The sequence below is a fragment of the Schistocerca cancellata genome, chromosome 9 (genome assembly GCF_023864275.1).
Source record: "Schistocerca cancellata isolate TAMUIC-IGC-003103 chromosome 9, iqSchCanc2.1, whole genome shotgun sequence".
Lineage (NCBI taxonomy): Eukaryota > Metazoa > Arthropoda > Insecta > Orthoptera > Acrididae > Schistocerca > Schistocerca cancellata.
This window is the reverse complement of record NC_064634.1, coordinates 227,676,795-227,700,275: the sequence shown is the minus strand read 5'-3', so window position 1 is coordinate 227,700,275 and position 23,481 is coordinate 227,676,795. Positions and strand designations below refer to the sequence as shown.

The window sequence follows — 23,481 nt, the reverse complement described above, 5'->3', positions numbered from 1 at the left end:
ACATTTTATGGGGTTGTTTGAAATAAGTTAGTAAAGCTCTGTTTAAACTGTTAATTTTAAGTCCTTGACCATTGAGAGGTTTTTTCCTTCTTTGCAGTTTGACCAAAATCTCCAGTGGGTTAGTTGTAACATTACAATAACTTTGGGGCCTAGTACCACACAGCATCCTAGATGCTCTGCAGATAACTTAAAGATATTATTGACAATATCATGAAAAGAATGGATTCATACTCACCCTGTAGCAGAGGTGTTGAGTCACAGACAGGACGACAAAAAGACTGTCAAACATGTAAGCTTTTGACCAAAAAGGACTTAATCAAAACTAGACAACATACACACACATGCTCACACAAACACAACTAACACAACATGACCATGGTGAATGGTTGCTGAGGTTCACAGATATTACTTGCATATAGCAGCTCTTTCTGACAGACACCTTTACTCTTGGATATTGAATTCACGGACCATGCAGCATTTTGAGCCTGTGTTTTTGGGCATTCTATTCATGAATCACACAGAAATATGAGGGAGATTGTATCCATACAGCACATATGGGAATTTTTTCCCATGAGAAGAACAGAATAATTATATTTGATCAGGAACAACTAAATATAGCATTTAAAAATGACCGAATATGTGAAAATTGTAAAAGATTATTGTTAATTTGGGGAGGGGGGGGGGTTATTTTGCATTTTGGGACTATGGTGCAACAGTGCAGGTGGTGATGGGACTGGGGAAGTGTTGTCCAACTTCTTTTCTATAGGGACAGTGCTGCACTTTTGTCACTAATGGAATAAAATGAAGTATATCTTTAAACTGAGATTCTTACTGTTCTACCAGCTGTACACATTCAACAACTTAACATTAAAACTGGCAAAGAGCAGAGTGGCTATACTGTCCCCTGAACATCCAAAAGTAAATGGAAACTTTTACAATAATATTTTAATAGCCACTAGTGCCAGTTAGCATCATGTGCAGAAAATAAAATGCAATAACTCCATTGCTACATGGCAAACTTGACATAAAAATACAAGATATGAGAGTATAGAATCTTTGCTGAATGAAACTCAGAACTTTTTCCATAGTTGGAGGTTGTAATGGAATTGCTCAACATATCTTATTTTTCGCACAGTATTGTAGAGTATGATACTACACAGGTGAAAGTAATGACCCATGCAGTACACTATTAACCCTCAAGTGGCACACCAATTTTTATAACACCAGCAGGCACATGGCATACTTTGTACACAAGAAAAGAATACCTACCTTTATGTTACCAAGGTAAACATCTATGAGCAAAATTGCAGTTTAATCAGTTTAATTAAACAATTACAAAATAAACTTACATTATGTGAGCCAAGTGATTGTTTAATTAATCAATAACAAAATAAACTTTCATTACATTACTCCATTGTCATGCATAAACATTATCCCATAGTAATGAGCTACTGAAAGCATTAAACAACATAGTTGGATCAGATCCCAGCCAACTGGTTATTTAATTGCTAATTCTCTCTTAGAAAACTACCTCATTGTGGAATTGTGCTACTAGCTCAGAATCTGGGTCATATTTTGTTCATATCATTAAATTTTTCTCACCTAGCTCAATGTTTATTTTATATTACTGGTGCTCAATTGGTCAAATGACAGAACAAATTTTCACTGTGTTAGCTGAAGCAATAAGGAAGAAATAAGTACTGGCTCACAATTGTAAAACAACAATAGAATGGTGCAACACAATGTTAATTGCGGTTGGCACACTTTATACATAGACAGACCTGCTCTGGTATTAATATAACACTTATTGTTTCTTATTATCATTTCTTACTATCACTCAAAAAGATACAATTGTAAATATGATTTGAAAATATTGTAATTAAATGACTAAACAAGTAGTAGTAAATTACATTACATTTTTGGATATAAATATAATATAAAGATCAATGTATACACACATATCTGTACTGTGACTTTATGTATCGTTGCACTTGTTGATTAGTAAGGACCACGAAACAAACTCTAGAAGAACTTGAACAATGGATAAAAGATAATGCTATGAAATTAAATCTTGAAAAAACCCAAATCACACACTTCAGGACCAAACAAACTACTGAATGTATATCACAAATAGAATATTCAGGTAAAGAACTGACCACAGTTGATTCTGTAAAATTTCTTGGGATAACTTTAAATAAAAACTTGCAATGGACCAACCATGTGGACAGTTTACTGAAGAGATTAAATAGTTTCGTTTATGCAGTGAGGGTACTACACAAAGTAACGGATTTAACAGTGAAGAAAACTGTATACCACGTGTATTTCATAACACTTATAAGATATGGAATAATATTTTGGGGTGCTGAAAAGACAAATCTCCTTCGAATCTTCAAAAAAAAAAAAAAAAAAAAAAAAAAAAAAAAAAAAAAAAAAAAATCAGAGCAATGACAGGAACCAAGGAACCAATAGTAGACATTCATGCAAACCACTATTCAAAAGCCTGGACTTCATGACAATCCCTCCCATCTTCATATATGAAATACTTCTCTTTGAACAAAAAAACTCACATCTGTTTGAAGGAAATACATTCACTACATTCACACATGCCTATGAAACTAGACATAAATTGAAATACGTGATACCTTGTCACCGACTCACAGTATATGAAAATACACCATATTACATGGCTCTGAAGATCAGAAATAAGGTAAGGTCAATATTTGGTGAATCCATATTGGAGACCATTGGCACATAGCTAAAAAGCAAATGTTATTATAGTCTAGAAGAATTTCTAAATGAATAAAAAGCAATGTCATAGTTTAGAAGAATTTATAAATAGGAATAGGGAGTAAAGGTGCCAAGTACAAATGGTATTCTTTCGAAGCCATATAGACACAAAGTATACACATTCACTTTATATTCATGTTTATATATGTAATTATATGGAGGTTTGTATCCCGTTCAGTACATCCATACTTCATAAAGGTGTGTGAAGGCTATAGTAATGATTCGATGAGTTACGAAAAGATTTAAAATATAATGTTGTATTTTTATTATAATAAGCAATGTATGTATGACGCATTTCCTGTAGTATATAAAATACTGTAACAACTTAGGTTAAAGACTGACGAGTCACCAATGTTCTCAATCGAATGATTGTATAAAAACATGTTATGTGACAATAAAGTATCTTATCTTATCTTATCTTAACAACCAATGGTCAGTGTGTGTCTTATCAAGTCATGAGTCAGTCATACCTGTGTGATGGGGTAATTGACTGGACTCTGGAATCTAGTATTGTTCAGTTAAGATGAAATGAGATGGATGCAAACAAATGGAGCTGTATTGAATATTGTGTTTTAACTGTTTTCTTTGAATTATGTGAAGTTTACATTTTTCTTTCTCCCTCCACCTTCCAAAGAAGAAGCAGGTAAAAATTAAAGAGGCTAGCAGTCAAGTGTCTACTGTTTTATTTGTGTATCTGTCAGTATTTTTCCACTTGTTAATGTTTCATCCATTGTTACGGACCTCAGTCAGTTTCTCCCGGTACATTGTTGATACTTTCTTTCAGTTTTGAGAAATCCCTTGCCTATTTTCCACAGTAAAACATAAACAAAATCTAAGGAATGTAATGTTCAACTTATTTCTTATAGCTCTAAGGTTGATCTATGTTATCAATTATAAGTAATCTGAATGTAAACAGTTTTTCCGAAAAGATTTTATGTTGCAATACTAGGGTTTTTACAGTATCAGGAATCTGATATATCAATATTTAAAAAAATATCATTATGGGCCCTTGATATATCAATAAAAAAGTAACGATATATTGATGGAAAAAATATCAACATACTGGCCTATAAAAATATTGCCTGCACTCTGCAAATATACTGCCAGTTTTAGAGCTGTATATTTAAGTATTGATCTATTGTTAGATATTCTGTACATCACCAAGCCAGCAGCCTTCCTACCCCTGTAGAGCAAGAATTGAAAGGAAAATGAAGCATATTCACACTTAACGATAACCATTTTGCTAACAATGGTAACTGCATGTAAGTGGCACAATAAAAGGGGTCCAATGGGCCCACTGTTCAGTTTCATTGCATGTCAGATTTGTCCAGAATACTTTATTTTGACTTCTCTGTTTTTTTGTTTCTGCAAACGTCAGTGACCTAGCAGCTGTCATGTCAAAATTGTGTGGTGAAGTGAAATATTACAGTTTCTGTTAGTAACACTGAACACTAATAACAGCAGCATTTCCCCTCACATGTCTCGACCCACCGCAAAGATCTTCATTCTGATTTTTGTTCATCATTTTCAGCAACTGTTTTTGAAGAATGCAGATGTGAAGAAACAGCACACTAGTTGTGTTAAAAAGTTTTTCTTAATGTAACTGATGTGCTGTTTCTTCACATCATAAGTATTGTTATTCCATTCACACTGCCACTCTCCAGTGTAAATGAGCTTCTTTTTGTACCACCTATACATGCTGCACACAGTCTAAGAGGAAGACTGGACATGATGAAAACTCAAAATTATGGTCTACTACAGTTTCAAAAGAATAGTTTCAAATATTTACCAAAAATTGTAGAAAAAGTATGATATAAATGAAAAATATCAGCACTCCATATTGGACTTTCAGTATTGACATTTCGGGAAAAATATATCGTCTACATATACCTATATTTTTTGGAAAAAACATCTTTATATCAATATTTTATCAACAGCTCTATTTTACAGGACCTTCAAAAAAATTTTCTGAATTTTTCATGTATTTCAGTTACATTAAAACATATTATTAAACTATGTTAATAAAAATTAGCTGTATTTTGTTGAATGCCTCCTTTATGTGCTGAGTGGCAATCTGTCCTAACATGGTACTGTCACTTCATCCTGGATTTTCATACATTATAATAAGTGATACAGTCCTTGAAAATTTCATTTGTTTTTTTTCCCTCTAATTTGTGGTCATGTTGCTCTTGTGTATTTTTGTGCAAGATCTAAACTATTTTAAATTAAAAGCTGAGCACTTACCAGAGCACTGGAAAAGAGCTTCAAGTTTTGATACTGGTTTTCCTAGTGGCCACAACTGCTTCTTTGTGTCATATACCTGTTTTCCTGAAGAAAGTGGTCTCTTTAACATTTCACCCCCACTTCTCAGGTTTGGTTTCAAACTCTCAGGGGATATGCTCAACACAAACTGGATTGATTAAAACAAGCAATAGTTAGTGAAGACAGAACTGTTTATGTCAAAACACAAGTAACTTAATCATATTCTATGAAAAACTGCACCAGAAAGAGTACAAGAGAGTAAAAAATAGATGTAACTGCAGAACATCAATGTATATTACAAGAAATTAAGTACTTTTCATTAAATCAATATTAACAATATAGAAGAAAGTATAAACTGAAGAAGAGGTGTGGTAACCAGAAAGAGCAGAATACTTTAAAATGTCTGTAGATATTTCTAAGAATAAAATACACTCTAAGTCATTAAAAAAATAAATAGCCTAGACCCTTTTTTATAGCAGCATGACTTTTATCACTAAGGTGATTGCAGAACAATCATTAACAAACATGTTGATTTTCACATGTAGAGATCATCAGTAACTGAAAGTAAAGTTATGGAAGAAAAGAGACTATTGAACCATTACATCTTACAAGTCACACAGGACCTCCATCAGGGAAGAAATCATACGATGGGATGAGACGGAAATTATCTACATTATCAGCAAAAGTTCTGATATGAAAGCCTAATATAGTAGAGCTAGCAGAGAAGGTAGTTACCAAGTGTGAGAAATTAGCAGCAAGAAATGTTGATTGTTGAATAGCATAGAGAGGCAGCTATAGAGAAAAAATGAAATAAGTATAAAATACTGGAGAGGAAATCAAATGGAAGAAAACACATTAGGGGAAGATATAAAAATGTGTGAGAAATGGTAACTGAATAAATAAACTTGAAGGAGTTGAAAGATAATTGTATAAACTAACTGTATAAACAAGAGTAGCACTGGGTACGATCACAGTCACAGTGTCGGAATGGCAGAAATAGTGTTGAAATGGAGATTGGAGAGAATACAAGCAAAAGGTTTGGATGAAAGATAGTGGAAACATATATACAGAGCAACTTCCCAGATGATAACTTGTAATTTGTGGTTTATGTATGTATATTTACAGTTTACAATTACAGGTAAATAACTGTTTGAGCATGTGAAACTTCCTGGCATTTTAAAACTGTGTGACGGACCGAGACTCGAACTCAAGACCTTTGTCTTTCGCGGGAAAGTGCTCTACCAATTGAGCTACCCAAGCATGACTCATGCCCCATCCTCACAGCTATACTTCTGCCAGTATCTTGTCTCCTACCTTCCAAACTTTACTGAAGCTCTCCTGTGAACCTTGCAGAACTAGCACTCCTGAAAGAAAGGATATTGCGGAGACATGGCTTAGCCACAGCCTGGGGGATGTTTCCAGAACGAGATTTTCACTCTGCAGCAGAGTGTGTGCTGATATGAAACTTCCTGGCAGATTAAAACTGTGTGCCAGATCGAGACTCGAACTCGGGACCTTTACCTTTAAAGGGGCAAGTGCTCTACCAACTGAGCTACCCAAGCATGACTCATGCCCCGTCCTCACAGCTTTACTTCTGCCAGTACCTCATCTTCTACCTTCCAAACCTTACAGAAGTTCTCCTGCAAAGTTTCATATCAGTGTACACTCTGCTGCAGAGTGAAAATCTCATTCTGAAAACAAAATGTTATTAATAATTTAATGCATTAGATATAGGCACCTAATTCCACTTTTTGCTGCAATATTTGAGTGTTGATCAACATAGAAAGAGTAGTATATGCACTTCCCATTGACACAGTATAGTAGCACTTTTCTCAGGATATTACAGTAGTGCTTTAACATTTTTCAGTTGCTTTTGAACTAGTTTCAAAGTATTCTTAACCACCTACAAATACACTATTTACAAGTCCTCCATTTTAGTTGTAATAAAAGGAGAAATGTTTGAGACTTCACTGTAAAGTGCTATTCAATAGCAGTTTTCAAATGTCTTTGATTTCTATAAAAATTCTTTTAAATATTGAAATGAATGGTTGTACCTCCACCGTAAGTTGCATTAAGAAGTATCTTTTTTATTACTTGATGGTGATTAGTTTCTGACACCTATGTTCATTTTCAAACCATCCTATGGAGAAGATTACATTGGCATATGTCTTTTTAGAAACTGTGTGTGTGTGTGTTTGAGGTTTACAGGCGCTAAACAGCATGGTCATCAGCGCCCAAACGCATAAAAACAGGAGCACATGCAGTGAAGGGACTAAGACAAACAGCGAACAAGGAGAACGGCTAAAAGACACAGACCTGACGCAGTTCCAAATCCTCACATACAGAGGCAAAACAAGAGGAGAAGGAACACACTAAAAGGAAAGGAAACACAAGGAAAAGATAACAGAAACCGAAGGGAAACAAGGAGGTAATTGTGACTGGCTGACCTCTTACCTAAAACTTGGGTGAGCCAATCACCCAGCAGCACATTAAAACCCCCTCCCTAAAATCCGAGGCAACAAACTGGACAGGACACAAAACCGTAAGACCTTAACTACAGTCATTGCGTCATCTTGTAAAATACAGGGCAAATCCGGTGGCAAAGAAACCACCACCCTCTGGTCAGAGAATAAAAGACAGTCAAGTAAAATGTGGCAGACAGTAATCTGGACGCCACAAGAACTGCAGATTGTGGGGTCCTCCCGCCGGAGTAAAAAACCATGCGTTAAGGGACTGTGCCCGATGCGGAGGCGAGTGAGGAGAACCTCATCCCGCCTGCATGACTGGTAGGATGTACGCCATGGCCGCGTGGTAGCCTTGACCAGATGCAGCTTATTTTCACCGACTGCCAGCCACTCCTCTTCCCACTGACGCATAACGCGAAAAAGCAGGAGGGAGGTAACAGCATGGAGGGGGACGGCACATTCACCAACGTGAGGGAGGGAACATGCATCTTTGGCAGCCACATCCGCCAGTTCGTTTCCCCTAATACCCACATGCCCCGGCACCCAGCAGAAGGAAACCTCCTTCCCTTGCCGTTGCAGGTGGAGGAGGGCATCATGGATGTTCTGGACGACCGTATCCGCTGGGTACAAGTGTTGCATGGTCTGAAGGGCACTCAGGGAGTCAGAACAGATGAGGAACTTAAGACTGGGAACACACCTCATCTGTTCCAATGCCCGCAAGATCGCAAACAATTCGGCATCAAAGATGGTAAACACTGCAGGAAGCCGCAACTTGACGACTAGATCAGGGAAAACAACAGCACAACCAACAGAGTCCCCCTGTTTAGAGCCACCCATAAATACTGGTACATGGTCAGGATGCTGGTTTAAAAGATCATAAAATAAGGAGGTAAAAACAAACACAGGAGTGCAGCTCCTCCGGTACTCCGACAAGTCTAAAAGGACGCTGGGCCTCTGAAGCAACCAGGGAGGCAGGCGAGTAAAACCTTGTCGTTGGGGGGCCACACGCTCCACACCAAGGGACTCAAGCAAATGCTTGGCACGAATCCCAAATGGTCTCGTTGCCCTGGGACGACTGGAAAAGAGACGTTCCATAGGCGGTCAGGCAATGGTAGGGTACGCAGGGGAGGTAGGACAGGCAAGGAATTGACACACCCGTCGCACCATGAGGAGTTTCCGCTGGATGGCAAGCGGCGGTTCCCCTGCCTCAGCACACAGGATGGGGATGGGACTGGTACGGAAGGCACCAGTGGCCAGCCTGATACCCTCATGGTGTAGTGCATCAAGAATCTTCAGATACAAAGGCCTTGCTGACCCATACATGGTGCAACCATAGTCAAGACGCGATCGGATGAAAGCCCTATAAAACTGCTGCAGACGTGCCCGATCTGCTCCCCAGGACCGATGGCTCAGACACTTCAAAATATTCAGGGCCCGCACCTTGAGGTCTTTAAGGTGAGGCAACCATGACAACTTGGAATCAAAAGTGAGGCCCAGGAACCGCACAGTGTCGCTAAAAGGAAGAATGGTGTCCCTCAGACGCAATTCAGGGGAGGTAAAAAGACGTCAAGAACGATTAAAATGAACACACACACATTTGTCTGCAGAAAAGGTAAAACCTGTCTTCGCAGTCCATGCCTCTAATCACTGTATCGTAAGCTGCAACTGACGACTAGCAGTGACAAGACTGGAGGAAGAACAGAAAACAGCAAAATCGTCCACAAACAAGTAGCATTGGGCAGGACTCCGGATAGTGGACGTGATACTGTTAATGGCGACGGCAAAGAGGGTGACACTTAAAACGCTTCCCTGAGGAACACCATTATCCTGCACATACAAATCAGATAGCCCATTACCAACCCTATAACGAAAGAGGCGGTGGGAAAGAAAGGACCGAATGAAGATGGGGAGACAGCCACGAAAGCCCCACTAATGGAGTTGATTGAGGATACGGCGGCGAAAAGTAGTGTCACACGCCTTATGAATGTCAAAGAAGACACCAACACAATGCTGGTTACGTAGGAAGGCCTGCTGGATGGCCGCCTTAAGCAGGGTCAAGTTGTCAACAGTTGAACGACATCTCCGAAAGCCACACTGAGAGTGGCTAAGGAGCTGCCTGGTCTCGAGCAGCCAAACCAGGCGACGGTTGACCATGCGTTCCAACGTCTTCCCGACACAGCTCGTCAAAGCAATACTTCGATAACTGCTGGGATGCGTTCGGTCCTTCCCCGGTTTGAGGAGAGGAATCAAAATCGCCTCCCTCCACAAGTCAGGGCATATGCCAGATAACCATATCATATTAAAACAATTCAGGAGAACTTCCTTGGATGGCAGCAACAAGTGCTGCAGCATGCTGTACCGGATTTGATCATGACCAGGCCACAGACAGCGCCGAATCCAGTTCCCACATTGTTAAGGGCCAGTTGTAGGGTTCAGAATTTGGAGACCGGAAGTCCAAGTGACCCCTCTCGATGGCAGTTCGGTAGTGGCAGAAATCTGGATCACAGTTAATAGTGGCGGTAGATTCCGCAAAATGCATGGCCAGTGTCTGGGCAATGTCTCTCGGCACCGTGAGGAGACATCCCTGATGCAGCAATGCCGTGACAGGTAGTTGGCTGCATTTCCCGGAAATCCTCCTGATGACTTCCCATACTTTCGTAGAATTAGTGGAGCGGGAGATGGAGTTCAAGAACAATTGCCATGACCGTCATTTGCTCTTTTTAATCACTCGCCGCGCTTTGGCCCTTGCCACCCGAAAGGCCGCAAGATTGTCAGCTGAGGGACGGCACTTGAAGCAGCGCAGAACTGCACGGTGGGCTCGGATGGTGGAGCGGCACTCAGTGGTCCACCAAGGGACAGGACGCCTCTTGGGATGACCGGATGACCATGGAATGGACAATTCAGCAGCACGGGAGATCACGGCTGTAACATGGTATATCCATTCGTGGACGCTGGCATGGTGTTCCAAAACAGCCAGTTGGCTGAAAAGTGTCCAGTCAGCTCTGCAGAGGAGACACTGAGGCGGCACTGATAATGCCACAGCCTCATCCAGGAGGCGAATCCAGAGGGGGAAGTGGTCACTAGAATGGAGGTAAGCAACAACCTCCCACAGAGCAGAATCCGTGAGTGCTGGAGAGCAAAAGGAAAGGTCAATAGCTGATGACGGCCCAGAAGCAGTACAGAAATGAGTGGGAGCACCAGAGTTGAGGATGCACAGTTTTTCAGACATCATGAGGCTTTCCAGAATGCGACCCCTGGGGCAAGTAGTCGGAGAGCCCCATAAGACATTATGAGCATTGAAGTCCCCCAGCAGAAGAAATGGGCGGGGGAGTTTGCTAATAAGGTCTGTGAGAGACTCAGAGTCTATCACATCCTGAGGTGGTAAGTAAACTGAACAGACTGTGAGCCTCCGACCCACAAGAAGGTCAACTGCAACTGCTTGCAAGTCTGTAACGAGAGGGAGTTCAGATGAGGTGTGCATGTCACGGACAAAAACCACAACACCACCCTTTGCCCTTTGCCCCGTCAGATCATCTTTGCAATATACGGTATAGCCCCGTAAAGAAGGAGCATCAGTGGCCCGAAAATGTGTCTCTTGGAGACATAAACACAAAGGGCACTCTCGTACAAGGAGTTGTAATTCGGCCACATGCATCCTGAACCCATTCAGGTTCCACTGCAATATGGGAGCCAGTGATCAGGTTGGCTGAACTTTCACCCTTCCTCTGTGCTTCGGAGGAGAGCCCGTACTTGCCGGAGATTTATTCCTGAGGCGAGAAGATCGCTCCCGGTCGACATCAATGTCCATCAGCTCCGATGACGACCCACGGGAGATGTCAGACAGTACGATGGCCTCGTCATCGGACCGACCCTGACTAGTCTCCTCAGGTGGCAAAACCTTCACCTTCGGCATCTTTGTCTTGGAGGGCTTAGAATGCAGAGCCTTGTCAACAGGTGGAGCTTTACTCGCCTGGGCAGAAGGCGCCATAGGGGGAGAGGCAGGAAGTACCCCAATGTCAGCAACCACAGCCTTGTCCGACGTTGCAGGGAGAGCCGCAGGTTGCAAAACAACCGCAGCAGCACAAGTGCACTGGCAAACGCAGATATTAGTGCTAACACTAGCAACCTCCGTTTGCATAGCAACAGTGGCCATTTGTACTGGTTTCTTCAGAGCGGAAGTGAAAGATGTTGTAAACACAGGAGGTTGCATCATCTTAAAGAGCTTCTTGGCCTCACCATAGGGGATGCGCTTAGATGTTTTAATCTCCTGTATCTTCCATTCTTCGAGATAGATGGGGCAGACCTGGCTCCAGAAAGGGTGACTCCCAGAGCAATTCACGCACTTCACAGATGATGAACAATCGCCTCCTTCATGGGCAGGCTGACCACATTTACCACAAGTGGCTATCCCATTGCACCCCAACGTAGTATGCCCAAAGCGCTGACATTTAAAACAGTGAATTGGGTTGGGGAAATATGGCCATACTGGCAAACGTAAGAACCCCACTTTAACATGCTCTGGGAGTCTCGGGCAACTGAACGTGAGAATAAATGAGTCGGATTTGACTAGGTCCCCATTGACTCGTTTCATAATATGCTGCACGTCAACAATACCGTCATCAGCCCATTCAGATTTTAACTCATCTGTGGGGATATCCACCAAGTCCCTACATGTCACAACACCCTCACTATAGTTCAGAGTGGAGTGGAGCTCGGTCTCGATAGCGTACTCTCAGAGACAGGTTGCTTTCCGAAGAGAAGCGACTTGATGGGAACTAGAAGTCTCAACTAACAGAGTCCCATTGCACAGTCGCTTCACAGATTTAAGTGTTCCTGCAATTCCCTCAAGACCCTTGTGGATGTAAAAGGGAGAAACCCTCTCAAAGCTACCCTCCTTCCGTTTAATAATCAAAAACACATTCTGATTATCAGCATGTGCTCTGTTACGACAGTCTGATAAATCTTGATCAACACCAGGCGCTGGAGGACTCGCAGCACGAAGTCGCTTCTTCGATGGGGTGTGTTTTCTTACCAGTGGCCCACCCAAGGTCGAAGGGTCCATTGTGGTCCCACGAGCAGCTAGGGAACCAAAGGTCCACTCAGACAGAGCCCCGCGTGCCTGAGTAAGCCTTATACAACGGGGGTGCGGCAGGTGCCCCAGAGGTTGCCCGCTTGCGACTGTTCCACCCCAACAGCCATGCATCTCATAGGCGTGGTGCACACCGGAAGATTGAGGGGTTTTTATAGAGGTTGTCCTTCCTTGCAATCCAGGCGGTCAAGCCAAGATTACCATTCCCCGCAGCACACAACATTCCACCGCCGCGCCATACGTTGGTCGCTGAAGCATGTCCGGGGGTTACAGTGACAGGAGACTGGCGGCGCTGACCTGTCCCCAGCTCAGGACCCCGGGGTCGCCAAGCCTGTACTCATCAAATGAATGCTGAGCCCCTGGGGGCTTTTTTAGAAACTAGGCATGCACATTTGCAATATGATATATGTAAGGTATACTAATTTGCAATGCCCATTTAGTTTTAAGGATCGCCTTACTAGTTATGTAGTGTATCATGTGACAATACAGGTGAAAGCCTATGTGCAATAATAGTCCCTGCAGTGATGATCAAAGTGAGGCTATGGCCGTCTCACCAACAGTAAATAGACCACATAGGACAGACATAGAAGAACTGGTTTGACACCATTCATTACCAGGTAAAACCCTAGAGGCCACTGACAATGGCACGCATTGAAGAAGAAAAAATGTTTACTGTCCAAACAATACAGTCTTTTTCTTTCATTAACTTAATGACATTACAACTTTAAAAATTTTTTGTGAAGACCACTGACTGGTCTCCAGCAGGTTAAATTACACCAAAGTGTTATGCGTTACATCATGACATGATGTCACCTGCGGAAGACGCAACAGTTTCGTGACCTACGCTCAGTAGTTATACTGATATGCATTACACATAATTTATGTCCAGTCCATAAACAGTTACATGTCTACACTACAACTCAAAACCAAAACTTTCAGCAGTTCCCATACCAAAAATAAATTCCCCTGCCAATTTACAAGAAGACTGCTCTCTAAGCAGATCATCTCAACAGTAATACAATAGTTTACACTCAGTCCTCTAATGTAGAAGAAAAGTGTCTTACTTTCATATAAAACATAGTAAAGTAGTTTTATCTACAGTGAGCAAAAATTACATTTTATCGTAATAACTTAAAACCACAACATGCAAACATTACACACAAAGATTAAAACGTAAAAACAAACAGCTAGCATACAGTAAATCACCTATAGACAAGACATTTACAAGAGATTTACTTAGTTTTATGTACACATTTATTTTTGTTACAAATTAAATCCATACTGCAAATAGTGTGACAGCACGTCCAATAATGAAATGACAGGCACCATCAGTTGGTGAACACAAGATGAAATGAGCAAAATGCTTTTTTCATCTAGTAACTTAATTAGGTTACAATAAAACTACCGAGTGGTAAATACTGGATAAATGAACAAACACTGCGTTATTTAAAAATCTTTAAAATACATGATAAAAATAACAAATCATTTCTTACTGCAGATTAAACTTTTTATTGTGTGGCTAAAGTCTTCCATGGAAGCTGTGCATTAACTCACACAATACTGTACGGCATGATCTGCATATAGTACAGATACTTATAGGCCAGTCAAAACTGCTGTTTAAATAACATAAATGATGGCACTTACATGGGTATCAAGTGGCTAGAAATATGTTTTGTTACTGAATAGTTTACGTCCTGTGAATAAACTTTTCATAAATGAAACTGTTGGTCAAATGTAATAATTTTGGAAGAAGTTATTTGCCCAGGCCTCATCAAATTGAATGAAACACACTTTTAGAAGAAGATTGGCTTAATCCAGTGCATACTAGTAGAAGACATTTTTGTTGAAAGGAGTCATACAATAATGGGAACCTTACACTACAACATGGCTACCATACGCAATTATAAAGTGAATACTGATAAACTTGAAGGGCCGGAAGACTTGGCAACTAGAAATGGCACATCTATATAGTGCTTTTTTTCACATTAATTTGAAGACATTATTATTGTTGCATGCGAACATGTGACACTGCGATGAGAACCAACAGGTGAACAAATGACAATGTTCGCAGAGTGGCTAAAGGATGTTGCAAAAGCAGCAAGTTTGATAGCAACTGCACTATGTAAACCAGTTACTGTACTTATCTAGATGTTGTGATATAGCCAGCCAGGCTGGATATCATGAAATATATGATAGTATCCATTAAGAACAACCATGATAAAAAATCTCACACTTTTGTGAAATGGAAATATATGATTGTTTCTTCCAAACTATATTGTACAGTAGAAATCATCAATAAATGTAAAACTCACACTGTAAACAAACAACTATATTCACATTTTCTTTGATTCAATTTACTCTGTTAGTAATTTACTATAAGTTTAATTACTGTACTCTAGTATAATAAGCCATATAAATGTTAGAAAAAAAGGACATTGTAATTAAAAAGGTACTGAATCTTATGCTTTTGTATTGCTAAATGACTTGTAATAATCAGTTTTCACATTAAAAAAAACCTGCATTTCATGACAAGAAAAACTATGTATTAACTTATAAATGTACCTTAATCAGATAATGTGCTTAAAGTAATGAAAAGACAGAATTTGGAATTGTAATTTTCTTATTTAACAAATCCAACTATAGTCATAATCTTTTTCAATTGTTCTAACCTATAGAAGCCACAACTCGAAAGGCAGGCATGATTGCTGATTATGGTTGAAAATTAGGTCAAAACCCTTGTGGTATAATAGTGCATTTTATCAAATGTCCTTCTCCTCTATTAATAATCGTACCAGCTAAACATGACCATGGTAGCTGAAAAATGTTAAATAGTGTAGAAAAAAAGGAGCAGATATTGTGCTCCTCTGTCTGTGTTTGTACAGAGGATGCATGATCAGTAACAACAAGAGCACTGGTGAGTCATCAGGGGCTCAGCACCTATCACTTGGCGCACGTGGATATAGATATACTTCGACATTCCAAGTTGGTTGTGTGATGTGTGGCTTGGAGTAAGAGGACCACCAACAGTGTCAAAGGGGCCTCAAATCAAAGGAATCACTTTTCAGTGTGAAAAGATGGACTTTTTTTGTATGGCCTACAGGTCACAAGTATGATACAGTGGTGGAGATTTAGACTATTTCAAGGCATCTGTCATTGTGAGGAGAAAGAACATAAAATGTAGAGTTGTGAAGCTTAAGAGTTCAAAGAGTGTTTCATAGATCAACGTAGTCATTGTGATCTCATATTTCAGCATTATCCTGCAAAGGATTAAACTCCAGAAGAAGAGAAAGTTTGTACATGATTGTAGCACACAGGAAATGGACCACCAGATCAGTTCACAAAGGTGTTGTACATAATAAAAAATAATATAAAGGTGAATTACAGATATGACATGTCAAAACATACCAAGTGCAAGCAGCAGCTGAAATATACCACTATCTGTATTTATAACATTAAACAACCTCCCCCAACCATGAACCATGGACCTTGCCATTGTTGGGGAGGTTTGTGTGCCTCAGCGATACAGATTACAGATGGCCGTTCCGTAGGTGCAACCAAAATGGAGGGGTATCTGTTGAGAGGCCAGACAAATGTGTGGTTCCTGAAGAGGGGCAGCAGCCTTTTCAGTAGCTGCAGGGGCAACAGTCTGGATGACTGACTGATCTGGCCTAGTAATACTAACCAAAACGGCCTTGCTGTGCTGGTACTGCAAACGGCTGAAAGCAAGGGGAAACTATAGCCGTAATTTTTTCCAAGGGCATGCAGCTTTACTATATGGTTAAATGATGATGGTGTCCTCTTGGGTAAAATATTCCGGAGGTAAAATAGCCCCTATTCGGATCTCCGGGTGGGTACTACTCAGGAGGACGTCGTTATCAGGAGAAAGAAAACTGGCGTTCTACAGATCGGAGCGTGGAATGTCAGATCCCTTAATCGGGCAGGTAGGTTAGAAAATTTAAAAAGGGAAATGGATAGGTTAAAGTAGATATAGGGGAATTAGTGAAGTTCGGTGGCAGGAGGAACAAGACTTTTGGTCAGGTGAATACAGGGTTATAAATACAAAATCAAATAGGGGTAATGCAGGAGTAGGTTTAATAATGAATAAAATAATAGGAGTGCAGGTAAGCTACTACAAACAGCATAGTGAATGCATTATTGTGGCCGAGATAGACACGAAGCCAATGCCTACTACAGTAGTACAAGTTTATATGCCAACTAGCTCTGCAGATGATGAAATTGATGAAATGTATGATGAAATAAAAGAAATTATTCAGATAGTGAAGGAAGACGAAAATTTAATAGTCATGGGTGACTGGAATTCGAGAGTAGGAAAAGGGAGAGAAGGAAACACAGTAGGTGAATATGGAGTGGGGGTAAGAAATGAAAGGGGAAGCTGTCCGGTAGAATTTTGCACAGAGCATAAATTAATCATAGCTAACACTTGGTTCAAAAATTATGAAAGAAGGTCGTATACATGAAAGAACCCTGGAGATACTAAAAGGGTATCAGATAGATTATATCATGGTAAGACAGAGATTTAGGAACCAGGTTTTAAATTGTAAGGCATTTCCAGGGGCAGATGTGGGCTCTGACCACAATCTATTGCTTATGAACTGTAGATTAAAACTGAAGAAACTGCAAAAAGGTGGGAAATTAAGGAGATGGGACCTTGATAAACTGACTAAACCAGAGGTTGTAGAGAGTTTGAGGGAGAGCATAAAGGAACAATTGACAGGAATGGGGGAAAGAAATACAGTAGAAGAAGAATGGGTAGCTCTGAGGGATGAAGTAGTGAAAGCAGCAGATGATCAAGTAGGTAAAAAGACAAGGGCTAGTAGAAATCCTTGGGTAACGGAAGAAATATTGAATTTCATTGATGAAAGGAGAAAATACAAAAATGCAGTAAATGAAGTAGGCAAAAAGGAATACAAACGTCTCAAAAATGAGATCGTCAGGAAGTGCAAAATGGCTAAGCTGGGATGGCTAGAGGACAAATGTAAGGATGTAGAGGCTTATCTCACTAGGGGTAAGATAGATACTGCCTACAGGAAAATTAAAGAGACTTTGGAGAAAAGAGAACCACTTGTATGAATATCAAGAGCTCAGACGGAAAACCAGTTCTAAGCAAAGAAGGGAAAGCGGAAAGGTGGAAGGAGTATATAGAGGGTCTATACAGGGGTGATGTTCTTGAGGATAATATTATAGAAATGGAAGAGGATGTAGATGAAGATGAAATGGGAGGTACAATACTGCGTGATGAGTTTGACAGAGCACTGAAAGACCTGAGTTGAAACAAGGCCCCGGAAGTAAACAACATTCCATTATAACTACTGACAGCCTTGGGAGAGCCAGTCATGACAAAACTCTACCATCTGGTGAGCAAGATGTATGAGACAGGCGAAATACCCTCAGACTTCAAGAAGAATATAATTATTCCAATCCCAAAGAAGGCAGGTGTTGACAGATGTGAAAGTTACTGAACTATCCATTTAATAAGTCATTTCTGCAAAATACTAACGCGAATTCTTTACAGACGAATGGAAAAACTGGTACAAGCCGACCTCGGGGAAGATCAGTTTGGATTCCATAGAAATATTTGAACACGTGAGGCAATACTGACTTTATGACTTATCTTAGAAGAAAGATTAAGGAAAGGCAAACCTACGTTTCTAGCATTTGTAGACTTAGAGAAAGCTTTTGACAATGTTGACTGGAATACTCTCTTTCAAATTCTAAAGGTGGCAGGGATAAAATACAGGGAGCGGAAGGCTATTTACAATTTGTACAGAAACCAGATGGCAGTTATGAGTCGAGGGGCATGATAGGGAAACAGTGGTGGGGAAGGGAGTGAGACAGGTCGGTAGCCTCTCCCAGATGTTATTCAATTTGTATATTGAGCAAGCAGTAAAGGAAACAAAAGGAAAATTTGGAGTGGATATTAAAACCCATGGAGCAGAAAAAAAAACTTTGAGGTTCACTGATGACATTGTAATTCAGTCAGAGACAGCAAAGGACTTGGAAGAGCAGTTGAACGGAATGGACAGTGTCTTGAAAGGAGGATATATGATGAACATCAACAAAAGCAAAACGAGGATAATGGAATGTACTCGAATTAAGTCGGGTGATGCTGAGGGAATTAGATTAGGAAATGAGACACTTAAAGTAGTAAAGGAGTTTTGATATTTGGGGAGCAAAATAACTGATGATGGTCGAAGGAGAGAGGATATAAAATGTATACTGGCAATGGCAAGGAAAGCGTTTCTGAAGAAGAGCAATTTGTTAACATCAAGTATAGATTTATGTGTCAGGAAGTCGTTTCTGAAAGTATTTGTATGGAGTGTAGCCATGTATGGAAGTGAAACATGGATGATAAATAGTTTGGACAAGAAGAGAACAGAAGCTTTTGAAATGTAGTGCTACAGAAGAATGCTGAAGATTAGATGGATAGATCACGTACCTAATGAGGAGGTATTGAATAGAATAGGGAAAAAGAGGAGTTTGTGGCACAACTTGACAAGAAGAAAGGACCGGTTGGTAGGGCATGTTCTGATGTATCAAGGGATCACAAATTTACCATTGGAGGGCAGCGGGGAGGGTAAAAATTGTAGAGGGAGACCAAGAGATGAATAGACTAAGCAGATTCAGAAGGATGTAGGTAGCAGTAAGTACTGGGAGATGAAGAAGCTTGCACAGGATAGAGTAGCATGGAGAGCTGCATTAAACCAGTCTCAGGACTGAAGACCACAACAACAAACAACCAACCAGTCACCTCTCTTTCTGTGGTACACTAAAACGTATAGCTGTTTTTATCCTGTATTTTATAAGTTTTGTGAATCAAATAATGATGTTAATAAATTCCAGTAAGAGTTAATTACAAAGAAGGTGTAATTTACATTATTTAGAAATTCAGTTTTACGTATAAGATTAGTCCAGGCAACAAACTGCAGATAAGACTGCCCCAGACCTTCACAGAAGACAGCACTACAAATAAGATGAGTATCTACAATTTCACTTTAATATATATTCTGCTTGGTTAACCTTAACTAATACATGATGCACACCTCTAAAAAAGAAACGCCTCTTGAGTAATGAACCCCAAATTTTGAGTGAACTCTGTCACTCAACAAACTCAATAGCACAGTGGTGAAAGCAAAATGTGATTAAGGTTGTGTGAATTTGAGTTTTCCAATGTAATGGCACCGTCAGCTAAGTGTTTTCTTTAATTACCAGGTTTCCCACTTGAGTTATGAACTTTACATTTTGAATGAACTCTCATTCACATAACAAGCAGAATACCACATGTAGTGAAAATAAAACTTGTTTAAAAGTTTGTGCTGCTATGTTCAAACGGCATACGTATATTGCTACATGTTTCCTTGGCATTATTGCAAGTAAACTCAAATTCAGCAATTGATTTACTTAGAAGGCTTGCTATCTGATGCTGCTTTCCCATCATTCTTCCACTATCCTACATACGTACTGCCTTTTGTTCAACTATCCATATATCTATGAGTTCAGTATATATCTATGAGTTCATCTCAATGAATGACCATACAGATGTGTCATTTCTATTTTGTCCAATCATCACATTCTTCAAGTATACCATTATCCACTTTATATTCAGCATTCATAAGCATTTTCTACTGGAAGGTTCCTGCTACTGTATGACTTGTGCTAACAACAAAATGTCTTTTATTACCACACACTGAATTGTTTCAATATCTTTTTTAAAACTGTTTTGTTCATTTTCACAAGGGCTGGGCCCAAAACCTGTTATAAAAATGTTATGTTTAATGAACATAGTCTTATTTACAAATAACTTAGTCATAGGATATGAACTATTAAGCAATGAAATGAACTGCAAAGTGTTTTTGTAAGGCTGGTGCATATTTCAAAATATCATGTAAGAGAAATTGCAGAGAACCTACAAACATTTTCTTTCTTTTTTTTATGACAAATACATGCATAAAGAGGACTGTCAAAATTTTAAAATCTTTGTATTTGTATTTGTATTTGTATTTCTTTATTGGTCCAGTAAATCGTGTTTAGGTACATATTTTGCACAAACGATGTAGGACAAGTCAGGTTGGTACAGTATATACATCATCATACACATTGTTATTTTGAAAGGATAAATAATTAAAAATTATTCAATACATGTTGAATATTGATGACAAATTTAATATAATAAAATAAAATGATAGACTTATTAAGAATATTTTAGCAATTACACTACACTTTTCTGGCACCCTAAAAACTCGGAAACAGAATAGAAGCAGTGGTCAAGCAAGTACTCTTTCAGTTTCACTTTAAACTTTTGTAAATTTTACATCTGTTTCAAATAGGATGGCATGTGATTGTACAGCATTATGCCAGTATGATACACTCCTCTCTTACAAATGTTTGTACTTACTGTATTGACATGTAAGTAATGCTTCTGCCTAGTATCATGAGGGTGGTAATCACACTTATATTTGAAGATATTTCCATCTTTTAAAATACTTCCTTTTGTGAAATTTAATATTTCATAAATATATAAGCAAGGAAGAGGCAGTAAACTGAGATTTTTAAATATTGGTCTACAGGACTCTCTGTACTTAGCATGGTTTATTATTCTAACAATATTTTTCTGTAGCCTAAATGTTTTGTTTGTATCTACGGAGTTCCCCCAGAAGATAATGCCGTACATCAGCAGTGACTGAATACTGCCATGGTACATTGTGAACACAGACACACGGCTTATATTTTGTGCGAGGATTCTTACTGCGTAGGTAAGTGTGTTTAGCTTTTTATTTACATGGTTAAGATGTGTCTCCCATTTTAGGTTTTGCTGAATATGTATACCTAACAATTTTGTGTCGCTCACAGATGAGACAATTTTTCCATCAATTGTAAAAATAGGTCTTGCAGGATGTAGTTTCTGTGAATTGTGGAAATTGACAGTCACTGTTTTTTTCATTATTTATTATTAGCTTGTTTGTTCTGAACCATTGTGTCAAATTATGTATTACACCAGTAGCTGTGTTTTGTAGGTTTTCCTCATCACGTGATTTGATTAGGATATTTGTGTGATCTGCAAAAAGTACTGTTGTCCCTTCAGTTATATTTTCTGACAAATCATTAACATAAAGAATGAAAAGAATTGACCCAAGGACTGACACTTGAGGAACTCCATAAGTAATGTTTTGTGCATTACTGTAAAAATTACAAATTTTTTGTGTTTTTATGTCTTTGTATTTTATTTGAGTGATCTGTTGACGGTCATGAAGGTAGGAATGTATCCACTTGTTTGGCAGGCCTCATATTCCATAATTACCTAGTTTCTGCAACAGAGTATTATGATCAATTACATCGAAGGCTTTACTAAGGGCAAGAAATATGCCAGACACATGTTGCTTATAATCTAGTGCAGTTAGAATTTCATTTAAGAAGGTATAAATAGCTGACTGTGTTGATCTGCCGTTTCTGAATCCGTGTTGCGCCTCACTTATTATGTTTTCTTTATTTAGAAAGGCTGTCAGCCTTCTAAGATATAGTTTTTCAAGAATTTTACCATAGTCTGACAATACTGATACAGGTCTATGGTTTGCAGCTTCATGTTTGTCCTCTCTCTTGTACAGTGGTTTCACTGTTGCCATTTTCAGATTTTTCGGGAATATACCACTCACGAATGATGAATTGAAAATATCTGCTAATGGTTCTACGATAGATGTTCACTTGCTTTCATGATAATATCTGGTATTTCATCAGTACCTGCTGAATACTTATTGGGTAACCTTTTTATAATGACAGATAATTCCTCAGGTGTTGTTGGAGACATGAATAGGGTTCTTGTAAGAATTTTTGTATACGACTGGAGTGTATTGCTGTCTAGTTGTGAGTTGTAGTGTTTGGTAATCAGGTGAAGTGCTACGTTAGAAAAGTAGTTGTTAAATTTATTAGCCACTACTGTGGGATTGATTATTTTATTGTTGTTTTCATGAAGTTCTATATTTTTGTGCACTAATGATGTAGTACCTGTCTCTCTTTTTATGATACTCCAGGTTGCTTTACTCTTTTTCCTGGAATTTTTTTATTTGTTTGTCATTTCCCATTTTTTTGCTTTTGTTATAACTTGTCTATGTATTTGTTTATATTGTTTAAAGTAGTTGATAAATACAAGATTTATGGTTTGCTTGAGTCTTCATATAAGTTCCTTTTATTCTGGCATGATATTTTTATTCCTGTTGTGATCTATTTATTTGGTTTGTGCACAGAATTTTTTCAGTCAAGCAGTGTTTTCACTTCTTTGTGTTCCCAAATGATTGCATTTGTATGGACATATCCCTCAACGAATTTTCATATCTTATATATACCTTCACTTATAAACTGGAATATTATATCTTCTTGACCTTTACCTTTCCTCTTTGTTTGTGAACTCTCCAGCTTCAATTATTTTCATGTATACTAATGTACAATTATGTCTTTATCAACACTCTTATCCCCTGCTTCAACATAAAAATGAAACTGATCATAGGAAATCTCTGTTCTTGAAACTTCCTGGCGGATTAAAACTATGTGCCGGGCCGAGACTCGAACTCGGGACCTTTGCCTTTCGTGGGCACACTCCGCGCACACACTCCACTGCTGAGTGAAAACCTCATTCTGGAAACATCCCCCAGGCTGTGGCTAAGCCATGTCTCTGCATATATCCTTTCTTTCAGGAGTGCTAGTTCTGCAAGGTTCGCAGGAGAGCTTCTGTAAAGTTTGGAAGGTAGGAGACAAGGTACTGGCAGAAGTAAAGCTGTGACGACGGGGCTTGAGTTGTGCTTGGGTAGCTCAGTGGTAGAGTACTTGCCTGCGGAAGGCAAAGGTCCCGAGTTCGAGTCTTGGCCCGGC

At 39.3% G+C, this 23,481-nt stretch overlaps 1 protein-coding gene across 1 annotated transcript in view; it reads right to left on the bottom strand.

Annotated features, from left to right (window-relative positions):
* The window catches only part of LOC126101302 (uncharacterized), a 264,331-nt gene that overhangs the window by 162,764 nt on the left and 78,086 nt on the right, over positions 1-23,481 (bottom strand). The window contains exon 8 of the mRNA XM_049911981.1: positions 5,032-5,197. Coding sequence (XP_049767938.1) covers positions 5,032-5,197 — 166 coding nt within the window. The remainder of the gene's footprint in view (positions 1-5,031; positions 5,198-23,481) is intronic.